At 41.5% G+C, this 16,094-nt stretch overlaps 1 protein-coding gene across 4 annotated transcripts in view; it reads left to right on the plus strand.

Moving 5' to 3' along the window:
- LOC309709152 (protein sidekick-1-like) overlaps positions 1 to 16,094 on the plus strand; it is a 302,493-nt gene that overhangs the window by 278,361 nt on the left and 8,038 nt on the right. For all 4 annotated transcript variants that reach the window (XM_082537647.1, XM_082537650.1, XM_082537648.1 and 1 more), the window contains 10 exons: positions 2,050 to 2,251; positions 6,248 to 6,351; positions 6,505 to 6,575; positions 7,370 to 7,505; positions 9,104 to 9,160; positions 9,282 to 9,383; positions 10,523 to 10,638; positions 15,214 to 15,400; positions 15,495 to 15,632; positions 15,721 to 15,882. In XM_082537647.1, the coding sequence (XP_082393773.1) occupies positions 2,050 to 2,251; positions 6,248 to 6,351; positions 6,505 to 6,575; positions 7,370 to 7,505; positions 9,104 to 9,160; positions 9,282 to 9,383; positions 10,523 to 10,638; positions 15,214 to 15,400; positions 15,495 to 15,632; positions 15,721 to 15,882 (1,275 nt within the window). The remainder of the gene's footprint in view (positions 1 to 2,049; positions 2,252 to 6,247; positions 6,352 to 6,504; positions 6,576 to 7,369; positions 7,506 to 9,103; positions 9,161 to 9,281; positions 9,384 to 10,522; positions 10,639 to 15,213; positions 15,401 to 15,494; positions 15,633 to 15,720; positions 15,883 to 16,094) is intronic.

Genomic DNA, 16,094 nt, shown 5'->3' on the forward strand with positions numbered 1-16,094 from the left:
CACATTTAACCTTGATAAGCTGTTGTTAGAATTTATTTAATATTACTTTCTACACCAGGATCTTTTTCTACTAGCTGACGCTGGTAACTGTGCAGGGGCGGATCCAGCAAAGTTTAGCCAGGGGGGCCGATGGGGCATTAACAGGGAAAAGGGGGCACAAAGACATACTTTTCTTTCTTATTCTCATTTAAAATGTCTAGCTTTTAATAAATAATTATCTGAATCTTACACCCAAAGTTTTAATCTGATATAAAATGTATAGAAGTCCATTACTGTATATAGTAACTGTTAAGTCTAATATACCCTAGTAAGCTATAGTACTTTTTCCTTTGGGAAGGTACCATCTGTTTTTTTCTGTAACGCTGCCGATCTCCGACTGTATTCCCATGTGATGTCTTTGTTGTGTATGTGGGGGGGGGGGGTCCTATTCCTCTGCGAGGCAACCTGCATATGGCCAATAAAGCATTCTTTCAATTCAATTCAATTTCAATTCAATTCATATCGGTATCGGCAGATATCCAAATTTATGATATCGGTATCGGACATAAAAAAGTGGTATCGTGCCATCTCTACTAAAAACCCAGTGTTTCCTCTCCTTCCCTCGTGTAGAAATAATATGCAAGTGCTGAAAGGTCCGAACTTGTTCTCGCAATTATGAGTTTATTATCAGAACATGATCTTAACTGTGGAGCAGAACAAAAGGGGAACAGACAGGGAGACACAGATGGTATCAGAAAGACAAAAGAGGGCAGAGAATAGTCACATTTTGAAGGGAGCGAAGAGCAGGGGGAGTGCGGGAAGAAGGAGACAAACAGATCAAATCAAATTATCAAATTACTTTTGATAAGGATGAATGAAGGAAGCCGAGCCTGCCTGGGTGTGTGGTTGTGTGTGCGTTTTGAGAAAATAAGTGCAGATTAATTAAACTTCAGAGAGAATCGATAATGCTTTTATTTCCAGACTTAATCGATAACCCGAAGCCCCTGAAATTAGACAGTTTTGCCCCCAGCCGTGTGTTGTTGTTTGTGTGCCTGCACAGGTACTGCTAATCGCACAGGTACGGTGAACACAGTTGTACAAAGACACTGACTCCCAGAGCCATCTTTCATCCTGTAATTGAATAGCTAAGACACAGATAAACACGCACGCACGCGCACACACACAAGCAATCTGTTGAGAAATGGTTTCTTTGATGCCACAGTAGTTAGTTGTCTTGTTTCATATAAACACGTGTTTGCATGGCAGCACTTTTTCACGCTGATGCACATGTTACATAAATGTGGGCTGCCCGTGCCTTGTGCAACAGAAATATTTGCAGCAGATTGTCCATTTTTATCTCCATTTGTCCTGCAAATATCCAGGCGTCTGAGTGACCTGCTGTGTGCAGCAGGCTTATTTCTTAAACATCATTTATACAAAAGACTAGTTCCCTGTAATCAAGGTAAAAGATCAAAGAAACCACATTTCCCTGCAGCTAGATGTCTGCCCAGAAAACTGATTTCATGGTGACTGTAAAGATGAGCATGACAAAGACAAAATCCATGTCTTAGCCGAGCAGATGAAAGAAAAGATCTTTACATTAAAGCTTTGCGCATGTTTACAGTACTCTCTGCAGTTACAATAGTTGAGGGCATGGTTGTAAAAGAAGAAGACAGGCAACTCTTTATTTTTATCACATTTTCTGATGCCCTACATAACCCGATTTCTCTGACTTACCTGGCTTCTTGTGTGCGTGTGTCGTACTTATGTCACGGCCATACTGACTGCTTTTAAGATGTGGATCCTGACTGTGGTTTTCAGAGCTCTTAAGTGCTCTCTCTTCTTTCTTTTGGAGAAATTGTGTTCATCCCTCCAGCTGAGTTCTGGCCTAAGAAAGTGTTGGACTTGCTGCTGTGGAAATATTCGAAGCCTTTGCACATGGAGCTTCGTTTTTTTCATGCGCCTGCCTCCTCTTCAGTTCCACTGTTCTTATCTTTGTCACATCACTTGTTCCACCTTCTCTCTCATGTTATTATCTCGCCTCTTCAAACCTCCTATCCGTGTCTACAGAGCGTCCCCTCCCACCCAGGAAATTGTCCGTTCCTCAAGATGAGGTTGAATCTCGCCAACTCCGCATCCATTGGGTGACCGGTGGCTCAGCCTCCTCGCCGCTGAGGTACTTTACTCTGCAAATCAAGGAGCTGCCCAACGGCGACTGGAAAACCCACACAGCTGACATCCTGCATAACATGACCTCCTGGACTGTTGACAGGTACACGCACACATGCACATATGCACAGCTGCAGTGGTTGATACATCACCCTTTGAATTTGTGGCACTTCATATATAGACAGTTTAAAGTGCAATATTTTGTTTTTTTATTACACTTTTCACACCAAAAACTCAAAAGAAAAAGTGATTTTTCTAACAAATGTCAGCATGACTGGCTACTGGCCAAGTTGCAGTGTTTGTCACTGATCCGGAGAAAGTGACAGTCTGCGGCGACAAAAAATATCACGCTGGTGGCTGAATATTACATTGATCTCAAAGACAGGAATGACATGTTTAAGACAGCTTCTTTTTTTGGAGGGATACCAAAACCCATGTGTCACAACAGAATAGTCACAGGTGCCGTCGAGTCATTTTTCACAGCCACCCAGCAATAAGGAGAGTGGCACACTGCAGTACCAGCAGGCTGAGGTGGACAAACAGCAGGGTAACGTGTGAAAAAGGATTAAAATGAATATATCTAATAAGCCAGTAAAATATGCCTTCATGGGCTATTTCAGTCAGACTGAAAGTAAAGCAGCAGTATCAGTAAGAGTGAGTAAGATTATCTCAGGCTTAGAGAAAATGGCAATAAAAAATATAGATGGCTCTCTTTTGTTTGTTAGTTTTTTTTCCTTAGAGATCCCCAAATTCAAAATTGTTTTTAGCATGACACGCTGAACTTGAATTAATTAAAGCAATCTGTAGAAATCTTATGTTTATGCATCCTCGGGGGAGAGGAGTGGACAGAGAGAAGAAGACGCTGTGAATTTAAAGCAAACAACGGAGAATTATAATAGAGACTGGAAAGTTTTATTTGTTTAGAAGCTGAAGTACAGAAAAGGTTGGTGGAGAATAAACATACACACATGCCACCAAACAAAAACACCAGGGAGAGCAGAGTAATCATAATTACTGCATAAACGGGGAGGATCTCAGTCACCTAATCACACAGGCGCAGCAGGAGCTGCTCTCTGTCTTTTTCTTAATACCTCTATTTTTTCATCTCTTACTCGCTCTGCCTCCGAGCTTTCATGTTTGCGTGCGCTTTTTGTCCCTTCTGTTCCTTTACAATTTTTCATCCCTCTTGCTGTCACCACCTCCTCTCCTCTCCCTCCATCCATCAACAGCCAATGCTTTCAAAAACCATCAGGCTTGTATTTTTTCTTCTACTCATCCTGTACAAGAGGGCTTCAGTCTTATTGCATGTCTTCCTTTTACATTCCCCTCTCTCAGTCCCTCTGTTCTCTACTCCCTCGTGATGGCAGCGGGTGAGAGCAGTCAGACCGGATTGCTACTCCAACTTCCTGATGGTCCGAGTAGCAGGACTATGATGGTGCTTTACCAGCGTGTGGTGTCTGCGTGTGTGTGTGTGTGTGTTCGTGCCTGCTTCGTGGCTGTTTTTGTGTGCTCCTTCACGAGCTATCACAGGGCTATTTGAGATGCTGAAGAGCATTCGCGCCATGTGTCTGCGTCAGTCTTTTTCAACCTGCCTCAGGGAGAGTCTATCTGCCATGATGGCGGTCGCTGCTGTTGTTGTTTTCGAGCTCATTCTATCACTGAACGCTCTCATTAGAGCGCCGGATGGAGGAATTAGCTTACATCTCCACATGCTCACGCTCACACTCACTTCTTATCTATCCTTAATTGTTGTTTTCCACCAAGACATCTTGGGAACCAAAACATCGAAGTCCCCAGGCTGATGTGCAGACACACATATACAGTAAACACACACTTTCACACATTGTCCTTAACGTCCTCCCAGTGCTGTTAGCCCACCCTGTTTAAGCCTGGTGCCTTTGATGTTCTATTCCAATGATAACCACAGCCCCACAGGGCCTTTAGTTGTCCATCATTGGGCCCAGGCTCATAATTATACAACAAGAGACTGGAGCAGTTTTCCTGTCACCTGCTGGATTTCAGACTGGCCCTGTGCAATCTCCTGTGTCGAGGGAAAACCCTTGCAGGTAGACATGTGGGGAGTAGTGGAATTACTTTTAGTTAGTTATTATATTGAAAAGCCAAGAACACTTCTGCCTTCCACTTATCTTATTTGTTTTTCATTTTGTCTTTCTGTGCAGAGGAAAATTTGACAATTGTTATTCATCTCTGCCTTTCAAATTAGCATTCTATTAAATTACAATATCGCAGAGCATTTGTACCCGAACAGACACCGAAAGGAGTCACATTTTACAAGTCTTCTCATATTTTTCTTTATTTCCCAGTGAGCCACTTCTCAGCAGGAGAGCTGCTGGTACTCTGGCCAGCTTTCCTGCCATCAGCAGCAGCATCCTCGCCACTGTCACAAAAAGCAATAAGAGATTAAAGCACGAGCATATTGCTAAGGGGAGTTATTGAGGCACAGTGCTCAGCAATGGTACATCTTTCAAGTAAACAGAAAAGCATGAGAGTTGGATTAAGAGTCGGTGCATCCACCAAGACATGTCAGAAGTTATCGCTGGCCACATTTGATCAATGCACATAAGGCAGGGCTCCTCCTGAGGAGGCTCCTCGCAGAGATATGTCACATTCAGCTTTGTACCGACATGTCCAGTTGTCTATTTACAGTTTTACACAAGAGGCTTTTTGTAGGAGTTTTTATAAAATTGTTTTTTCTGCAAAATAATGAGTACATTGCTGTGGTTTTATATAAAAAAAAAACCTGTTAGGTAACTGTGTCAGATGTAAATAAAAAACAGAATGCAGCTATTGCTTCTAAAATCTCATAAATCTGTATTTTATTTGTGTGGTACGGAAGAACATTGAAATCATATTGGATTTTTAAACATTTTACAATTTTGTGAAAAATCTCATTTTATGACAGCAACACATTTTAAAAGTTGGCATGGGGCAACAAAAGGCTAGAAAAGTAAGTAATTATAAAGAAACAGTTGGAGGAACATTTTGTAGCTAATTAGGTTGACTGGCAACAGGTCAGTAACATAATTGGGTATAAAAATGAGCATTTTAGAGAGGTGGAGTTTCTCCGAAATGAGAAAGATGGGCAGAGGTTAATCAGAAAACTGAAACACAGAAATCTGTGTGCAAGGGACAAGGCACAAAATCACTACTGGATGCCTGTGATCTTCAGGGCCTCAGGCAGCACTGCATTAAAAATGGGAATGATGCTATCATGGAAATCACTGCATGGGCTCGGGAACACTTCCAGAAATCATTGTCTGTGAACACAGTTCATAATGAATTGTCATTCACAATTGCAAATTAAAGCTCTATCATACAAATAAGAAACTATACGTGAACATGATCCAGAAATGCTGCTGTCTGTCTGGGCTAAAGACTTTCATCTAAAATTACTGAGAAAACGGGGAAGACTGTTCTGTGGCCGGATGAATTTAAATTTGAAAGAAATTTTGTAAACATGGGGCTGATGTCCTGAGCAATAAATCATATGGAAGTACCTTAGTTCCTTTGGAATTGTCAACTTGCACGTCTGGAAAAGTGAAAGGTATATCTAGATATCCAGAGATCTTTTTTAGGGATAGCCATGCATGTTTCTACAACACGATGCTAAACATGCCCACCTGCACTCAAGCCCTTTAACCAACTGCAAACATTTGGAGCATCCTGGCACGAAAAACACAAAAAGACTCAGGACTGCTGGGCAGCTAGAATCCTGTATCAGACAAGGATGCAACAACATTCGTCTCCCAAATGTCCAGCAGCTGGTCTCCTCACTTCCCAGACATTTACAGACTGTTGTTAAATGAAGAGGAGACGCTACACAGTGGTAAACATGGGCATGTACCAACTTTTTTGTTGCTGCCACCAAATTTAAAAACTTTTTTTTTTTAAATTACAGATTACTTTTTACACGGCATCCCAGCTTTATTGGAGTTGGGATTGGAGAAATGCAATGAGATTTGCATTACCTCATCCCTTTGAAAAGATGTTGAATCTCGTATCGCTTGCTTTTCCTGCTAAAACTGGTCAAAATACATTTTTTTAAATAATTCTTATATGTGTGTACTTGGATTTAAAGGCTGAAGCCCTTCACTTCTTACAAGTTTCGTATGGTTGCCACCAATGACGTAGGAGACAGCGTCCCCAGCAGAGAGACGGAGGCTGCCACCACTTTGCAGGACGGTGAGAAACTGGGATGCTGACACTGTATCGGAGAAAAGAAGTGGGAAGACGGTGCATTACGTGGATTTGAAAACATTATATGATGTAAGGGGATGGGCAGTGTGTCTGACTTTTCTTTTTCTTCTCCACACTCTCTCTGTGTTTTCTTTCCAGTGCCTAATGAGCCTCCAGTGATTCTCTCAGTGAAGCCGACAACTACTACCTCAGTGCTGGTGCACTGGAAGGTAAGTTCAGACTTCTGACACACCAACAATCCCTGATAAACACAGAGCCGCACAACAAAACATATGGTTCGGGTGCACGTTATTTACTTATTTTGAGGATAAAACCCCTTACAGCCTCTGTGTTAATTTGTACTGCATGTGTTTTATTTCTTGGGTGTAATTATTGTTATATATTGAAGCAGGAGAGGTCAGAGAGGAGAAAAGAAAGATTGGAAAAATGGCAGGAGGGCAAAGCAGGCACTAAGATGGACACACAGTCCTGAGATGGGGGAAATGTTTATCTCTTAATGAGTATATACCAGCAGGAGAGATGTTATAGGGCAGAAGAATCCCTCAGCTATCAGTAACATTCAACAACACAGGCAAAAAAAGAGGGGAAGATGGTAAATAGAGCCTGGCTACTTCACTCCTTGTCTTTCTTCCTCTTCTACTTGGAAATGTCTTCTCTCATCCTTGTGGCTTTACGTCAAAGCAGAAGGAGGCAATGAAAAAACAAAGTCACCAGCAATTTCATCATCCTTTACAAGAGTGCCAAACCTACTGAAGCATCACTTTCTCTGTGCAAGTTACAGCCAGACCAATCCAGCAGCCCCTTAAAGTGGACATGCTGATAAAATACTGCTCTGCCAGCCTGTCAGCGTCCTGTCTGTTGCTGTACTACACAAAGGAAATGAAAATAAGCACACACACAGAAAGTTCTCAGAAGCTTAGAAATCTCTTTTTGAGAAAGTAGCATTGTTTTTGTTGTTTGTTTGTTTTAACACGTGCTTGTGTGTGTGTCTGTATGTTTCCAGCGTCCCAGCGATGACAGCGTTAATGGAGTTTTGACTGGATACCGGCTCTATTATAGAGAGCTCCCGGCAAACGCTTCCACTCTCACAGAAGCAGAAGTCCAGACAACCAAAAACAACACAAGTGCCCTCATTACAAGTGAGTACTTCTGCTACTAAAGGAAACAACTGCTCTTTACCCTCCCGGTCATCAGACTGTCTGTTATCAGGCTGTTGCTGGAGGACGCCTCGCCGTGGGTTAAATTTTTTTTCTCTGCTGGTTAGGAGAACCAGTATTGCATTAAAACTACATTCTGAATCCTATTTAATTTATCCAGCAAGGATGCCAACATTGCCATCCTTTTATACACACCCACAATGTTCTATAACACTCTGCTGTCCAACTTCAGCATCTCAACCCAAACTACCGAACTAGCAGCCTCCGTTTGCAGCTTTTGATACGACGATGCTACCGTGATGATAATGGCATGTTTACCTTTTGCTGCGGAGATGGAGACAGGAAGGGGATGATTTGGTATGCAGTACAAGTCAAACTGTGGATGTGGTATGTGTTTTAACAATGAGGGTACTAGGAAGTAACAAAAACAGTTTTCTGACTAACAGCTATGGATTTTACAAACAGCCTTGACTGGAAGTCCTATTAGATATGGCTAATAGCAAGCTAATTAAGCTAATGTTAGGTCCATGTGTTGAAAATGTATTTGTCAGATTTGGCTTAATGTTTCCAGTTAACTCAGTTTTTAGCTCAAACCTTTTAAAGGGCTCTTAAATGTGGAGCTGATTGCTTCATGCTCTTCATGCCAAAGCTGCAGGTTTTTCTCTAAATCGTATAATCCCGCTGTGATTTGGATGTGTTGTATTTTTAAGATTACAGAACGGGTAATCTAGTGCTGTCTCGAAACACTAGTTCTGCTTGCTCAAGTATAAACTTCCCCAAATCCAACGAAAAGCAGGACAGAGCAACAAATACTATCTCAAACTTAGGACCTGGCAACTATAAAACTCTGTTCCTCTGACTTTTTAATTGCTGAGTATTGATCTGACTGCAGCCCCTTTTACATTGCTTCAACATGTGGAGATATAGAAAGCTTGCTGCATGCATTCATTAGATCATACATGGCTGGTTGAAGGTTTAATGCTTTGAAACTCTTGATTTTAGAAATTAAAGCGATTAACAGCTCCGGCTATTTGTAAAATCACAAAATAAGCCATAATGGAGAGGATTAAAAAGATCTTATTAATACTGGAATGCAAGGTTGGCATTCATTTTTAGTTTGAAAAGAATTTATTCAGATGCAAAAAGTATTAAAGAAAAGAAAATATGAGGAAAAAGTATTATTTTCAGGCGTTTCATGCATCAGGACTGAGATCTGGGATGAAACGTGTCACTGCAAGGACACATTGATCAAATGGCCGCCTTTGGACAGTTGTTTTTCTTACGAGGGTGTCCTTATTGCATTGTAACAAGGCAATAATAAAATATTATTATGCACTCTACAGCCCGAAGTGCTTTACGGTCGACTGATTATCTGTTTGACTAGATTGGCAGACGCACAATTGTCCCTCCACCCAAAGTCCAATGAGTCCGACGAGCACATCGAAGCATAAAAGTCTTTCAAACGTTTCCCTCTTAAATACGGGGATTTTATTGAATTGCATTATAATTGCTGAATTTATTGTTGAACTTGAAACTTTATTGATTCACTTTCCATCCATCTTTCTTTTACTCCTTCCAAGCCAAGAGCACCTTCAAGACGGTCAGCAGTGACTCGCTCACAGAGTTTGAGTTGACACGTAAGTAATTTATGACCAAACTCCGGGCAATTTTTTAGTGCCAACGTTAAACAACTTATGTGCTTTGTAAGCGTGTTGTGCAAATACCTTTAATGCCAAGTTGTTTATCACTTCTTTGTAGAACTGAAGAAGTTCAGACGCTATCAGATTGTCATGACAAGCTACAATATCATCGGAGAGAGCCCACCCTCCAACCCAGTTGAAGTGTCTGTCGGAGAGGCAGGTGTGTGAAAACAGAGCTCACTCCACGCAGGCTGCTCATTTTCTTGTCAAACCATTTAAGTGGGTATTTAAATAAAAATTCTAAAAGCATTTTAAGAAAGCACATTCCTAACCTTGGAAGTTCCAACAACAATCCCAACTTACAAGCCTCCTCTGCGCTTTCGGTGCGTCCGTTACGTGGTTGTCAGCAGCAGATACAGAGCAGTGTCGATGGATCTGTCTACATTTTAGGCTCATTAGCTGTCATGATTTTATCCAGAGCTTTCCGTGTGCTTTCAGACTTCATGATTAAATGCCTGAAAGCTGTGGAAAAAGCTTGAGCAGACCTGGAGTGTCAAAACCTAATTTGTTCCTGTGTGTCTGCTTTCTATCACTATTATCCAGTCCTTTGTTCTCTCTCTTTTTCTCTCTGTCATCCTCTTTCTTTTCTTTGTCCTGTCCATTCCTCCTAGCATGGGCCTTTGTGTGTGCGCGTGTGCGCGTATGTGTACATGCATTTGAAATCCTGCACAAGGTCAACTGTTTTGCTGCGATGCCCCAACCTGTTTATCTTTCACTGGAGAGTCAAATCATGGATCCATTTGACAGACAGGAGTGCAAATAGATCCTCGCTCTCTTTCTTTGTCTCTCTTTCATACACACACGCGCACACACATACACACAACAAGAAGGCAGTTATAAACCACAAACACGAATGCAGGTAAACAGATTTGCACATTATGATAGTAGCGCTGGTACATTTTTGCAATTTCTCCCACAATCTCACACTCCCTCCTTCAGACCACTGCTGTATTCATATTCAAGTGGTGTGTATGTGTGTGTGCGTATGTTTGTAGTTTGGTAGGCCATACATCTCACAAGCAGGGGAGTGAGAGGTGAGGATAAGCAAGCGGAGCAGGAGGGGGAGGCAGAAAAGGCTGGAGGGGGATGATGAAATGGGGTGATATGGCCTTTTCTCTCGCCTCAGGTGCACACTGCCGAGTGGTGTTCATGCATATGTGTGGTACAGTAGAGTAACAAGGTACTGCCTTAGGCTCATTCTAATTGGAAGAGTGGAACAGATCTTCTCTACTTCCCACTCTAACACACAGTTGCCGGCTCACATAGTAAGAGTCTAACGAAAATTCTCACCTGCTGCAGCTCCATCGGTGGCCCCGCAGTCCATCACAGTGTCCGCCGTGTCTCCCTCCACCCTGGAAGTGACCTGGGACACGCCCCCACTCGAGACTCAGAACGGACTCATTCAAGGATACAAGGTGACACACAGACAAACACAGAAAACCATGCGTGTACATGCAAAGACTAATTTTGCCCTTGCATCAAAGTATTTAGCATGAGTGCTCATGTGAGAGAGAAGCACAGAGAGCTGGCTCTGTATTTAAAGTATCTCTCTAGTCTTGACTTGGAAGGGTTTTGCTCTGTTGCGCCTTCAAGTGTCGTGTAGGCACACGAGAGAGAGCAAGAGAATTAAGTTAAAGGAAGAATCTGAATATCTTTTAATGGTTTGAGTATCACTCCTCTGGCCGTCTCTCCCCTCAACTCCCCTGTCCCACCCTCTCACTCCTAATACTTCAAACACAAGGTTATCTGTCCTGCTTTAGACACATTGATTTTTGCCAGAGCAGAGGTAGGAATGGAGAAGAAAGAAGGGAATGTAATATTTGCAGAGTGAAGGAATGAGACGTGCAAGTGATCCCCATAGAATCCTGATTAGAGCAGCAGATCGAGGGAATATGTTTAAACTACCAGAGATGGATGGACACAGGGAGGGGAGTGTGAGGCAGAGGGGGTTAAGGAGATTAAGATGAGAGGAAAGAGAGCAAAGAAAGAATGTTTAATGAATTTATAGGTTCTCACTTCTGTTAACACGCTGGTAGATGAATAGCACAGAGAGCAGGTAGGACTTTAGGTAAACTTCTTTGCAGAAGTATTTTTGCTACGGTGTAATCGCACAGTATGTAGTTGTAGCTCAAATATTAGCAAAAGACATAGTTTGATATCCTTGCGCAGTGTGGGAGCATGGGAGTTATTGGTCTTCACCATCATTTCCAGTGAAATTCTAACGTGACAAAGGAAAAAAAAATCATATTTACTGATTCAGTTCAAGTCAGTTTTATTTATATAGCACCAAAATACAACAACAGTCACCTCGAGGCGCTCACAGAGAAAACCCCAACTATCTAACAACCTCCCTGTGACCAAGCACTTGGCGACAGTGGGAAGAAAAAACTCCCTCTTAACAGGAAGAAACCTCAGGCAAAACCAGGCTCAGGCAGGGGCAGCTTTATCAAAACGTTTTAAGCACAATCTTAAAAGTAGAAAGGCTCCTGGCTCCCGATTCCTGAAAGCTGAAAACTCTCCATCCTCCCACAACAATCTGAGAGCAAAGTGCTCTGCTGGGGTGATACGCTACTACGAGGTCTTTGAGATCAGGTGGGGTCTGTTTATGTGAGGAGAAGGATTTTTATTTTTTTCTGGATTTAAGAGGGAACCAATAAATAGAAGCCATTATGTTGTCCAAGAGCTACAGATAGACCATACGGGGACCAGCTGTTTTCCCTGTGGCCTAAACAATCAAACTTCATGAGTGTGAAGAGCATTGTTGTAACCTTACAGTATGCACGAGTAAACGGGACATGATGCCACTCAGGCAGCTCCCTTTGCCACAAACAGCCTTTTTACTAGAAAAATATTTCTTCCTCTTTCAGCTGAGGCTGAACACAGTGATGGATTTGTAGAAGTACACATTAGTCTAACAGTGCATTGCAGTGGATACGCACCTTGGTGGCATTATTAACAGCAGGGAAGCTTTGTTAATGCATCAAATAGATGTTGTTGCTGGATGGGCTTTAAAGGTTCTTTAAAGGTTCAGGCTCTTTACTGTGAATGTTTTTGGGAAATGCAAGTACACAAGTAAGTCAAAAAAACACTGTGAACAGCAGTTGAGTTGTTTTTAGACGTTCTAATGTGAAAGTGTTTTGTATTGTACCTTTAGTTGACTGAAATGCTGTAGAGAGCTTGTCGATCACATTGAACATTATGAGCGAGGGGTAATGAGTAATACCCAGCTGTGCCGGTCCTGCTGAGCAGAGATAAAAGGTTGCACTTTATAAAATGTTAATCTGGCCATCAATGACAAACTTTTAAATATGAATCAGTCCTTTGTTTGCAGGCTTCAGATTTTTCTCTGGTTTTTTTCCTTTCTAAGATAATTACAAGCTTACGACATCCATCGTGATATTCCCACAAAAAATAGGTCAGTCATTTGTAACAGGAATGATATAGAAACAAAGCCTGGAAAAGATAAGATCCATCCATCCTAAACATCCTTCAACAAAAGAAAATGGCTGGAAAATCCATTTAGGGTTCTTGATCTTATCAAATAATATCCCGATCATTTTCATCCATGACAGATTCAAATTGTTTTTAGAGTAATCCTAAGTGTCTCACACTCCTACTGAATACCAAAATAGAGCCACTAAACAACAGTGGAGTGGATTACAAAGTGACCTGGACCTTTTACAGCCATTCCTTTAAAGTACCACGAGAGATACTGCCTATTTTCTAAAATGAAATTTTTAAAATGGAAACCCTCCCCTTTTGCAGGAGGTAATACATCTTGATTTTAAATTGAGCATATGGATGAGTAATTCTGTATCTCATTATTCTAAGAGCATGTGGAAGGACAGCTACAGCATAATGCTGCCCTCAAGTGCTACTCGGAAGCTGCTACCTCCAAGTTTGGAAGTTGTAAAAATAGCTTATGGTGCTCCGTAGTGCTGTCTATATTAGGAGCAATAACAAAATGGACCCCCTTTGCATCGCTCCTGGCCGTGTTTAACTTTTTACACCAAGCTGCATGGAGACAGTTTTCGGAAACATTGAGTGTCTTAATTTGGCAGAAAAAGCATACGTGCATTTAAAAACAGACCTGGTAAAAGTTGCTGTTCTTGTTGCCTTTCATTGCTTTATAAAGAATTTAAGCAGATCTATCATAATCTTTCATACTGCTACATGATACTAATGCCAAATACATCAAATTTATCATATTATTATATCTAGCAGTCCCAAACTTGGTATGCATCTTTATGGTCCAGCACATCAATCAAAGCATGCCAGTAGACCAGTGCGTCTGTGCTTATAAAAGGCCACAATTTCTTGAGAATGAGTGAGCCGAGTGTTCTTCATGATTAGATGCTTGTTGGAGAAAATGTCCATGCTTCAGCTGCATAAATTCATTTCCAGCAAAACTGTGCTCTGATCCTTATTTGGTTTCTTGTGATTATTCCATTTAAAGCTGAAAAATTCCATCTAAAAGATGGTGGCTTCTTTGCAATTTCTCATTTCACTTTAAAGATTCTTGTGTAGCTTTATTTCTAATGTTAAGACACTATTAACAGAGTCGTGTGTCAAATTTGGCAAATGTGTCGGGAACGTCCTGTCATTTCCTGTCATACAATCGGCCGTTAGTGTTTTTTTAACTAGAGAAATATTCTACATTCAGCCGAGACTTGCGCGTAAATCTAACGGACGCTACGGTGTTTTTAATGCACCGAATAGATTTTCTGACAGGATGTGCTTTTGAATCGCTGCTTTCTGGTAATAAGATAGCAAGTATATTGAGTTTTCTCACTAGAGGAAGCTCACCTGAAATTAAAAATGTTTAGTTTCATCAAAGTCAGTTCAGTAACACATTTATCAAGGTACCGCAGCTGCACAAAAATTTTGGCTTTATTAAAATGTAATGTATGCATGCTATAAGCTACAAGACTCATGGTCTTAATATTAATATTGATCACATTGTGCGGGGACAATAGTTACGTAACCTTTGTTCGGTTTCATTTTAGTCATTGCCAGAGTAGCCTATATGTCTCCATTACTGGCTGATGTCATAAAACTTAATGGGCACATCTATGATTATTGATTATTCCCACGAGTATGGGCAGTCTGCAAATACATGAGGCTAAATGGCCATGTACCTTTAAAGTGTCTTTAAACGCTTCACAGAGGGCATTAGGATTGTGTTGTACATATTTGAACTAGACCTAAATTAAATACGGTGCAATAATACAGTAGCACCTCACACAGTTTAGATTTAATTGCTCAAATGTGAAGCATCCATGTTTATGCTACAGTCACAACACGGAAAACAGTGGTTGACCACAGCACAACCAGAATTATGTGCACTTAACACAATGAATGGTACCAGATTGAATGAGGTCAAGTTGGCAGTTTTATGCAATCAGCAAATAATCTGATGCTCTATTTAATTCACATTAAATAGATTTAAACTAGAAATAAAGAAATTTCTTCACAAATAGTGACATAGTTGCTGCAAAATGACGTGCTCTGCAATCTGGCTTTTAAGTAGGAATATAACCCGAATGAAACCAGTGCAGTCAGTTGAGATACATCCCAGATGAGTTGCATTCATCAACACAGATGGACTCTGGACTATCTGAGAGTGATTGCAGTCGGTCTGACACTTACTGCAACTGTTTGGAGACAGGTTGCCTTTCAGCAGGCGATTGCACAACTACTTACAATCAGGCGCCAAATGCATAAATCACGCAAGGAGGTTGCTCAATCTACTGTGACTGAACTAATAGCTTTTTAAAGACATCAGTTCTGAAGTATGGCAACCTGCAGCATTGTACTAAAGTACTAAAGGTCCAATTAGGATACTTTCAAAAATAACAGCACAAATATTTTTTATTTACTAGTTAATTTCGATAAGTGCAACTAAGCCAAGTGCAACAGCTTGTGAATCACAAACAGAAGAAAATGAGAAATGAAGTGATGCCGACAGAGTTCCTGTTCTGCGTTTTTAGATCCACTACTGGGAGAGAGACCAGCAGAACCAGAGTGAGAAGGTGAAGGTGATTTTTGTCCCGGACACCCGTGTGCACCTCACTAACCTGTCCAGCTACACATCTTACCTGATCACACTGACAGCCTTCAACATGGCTGGAGACGGACCGCCCAGTGACCCCCGCGGGGCCCGGACCCTGCCGTCAGGTATGTAGTGATGATAGTTCAAGTCCCTGCAACCAAAGCAGCATCAAATTTTCTGATGTCTTTTTTTTTTTTAACATCCTTTATGTGTCTGCAGCTCCCAGCCAGCCGAGTCTCCTGTCTTTCTCTGAGGTGACGGGAGGAAGTGTCAACGTATCCTGGGGAGCTCCACTCAGTCCTAATGGACAGGTGGAAGGCTACAGGGTCATTTACGAGCCCACTTCTCCTATACAAGGTGTGCACACACATATGCACACACATATGCACACTCACAGGAGTACATGTTGATTCTTGTGCTGACACGTCTCTTCGATTGTCTGCAGGGGTGACTAAATTGGTGACAGTTGATGTGAAAGGCAGTTGGCAGCGGTGGCTGAAGGTTCGGGACCTGATCAAAGGAGAAACGTACACTTTTAGTGTTCAAGCTCTCACAGTCAGCTACGGCCCACCAATACAGGCAAACATCACTGCTCAGCCTGTGAAAGGTATGATTGGCTGTATAGAGTCATGTCAGATTCAGCTAGAGATTGCAGTGTATTGTACATGATCGGTTATTGAGACAATTAAAGAAATTACATGGTCAAAAAAATCTGTAAAATGTGCTCATCACAGTTTCCAAGTTTTCAAATGTCTGCAATAATGGAAAAAGGGGTTTTAAAAGATGATTTTATCTTTGAGATTATTTCTTTGTCAACAG

The sequence above is a fragment of the Aulonocara stuartgranti genome (assembly GCF_965226115.1).
Source record: "Aulonocara stuartgranti genome assembly, chromosome: 6".
NCBI lineage: Eukaryota > Metazoa > Chordata > Actinopteri > Cichliformes > Cichlidae > Aulonocara > Aulonocara stuartgranti.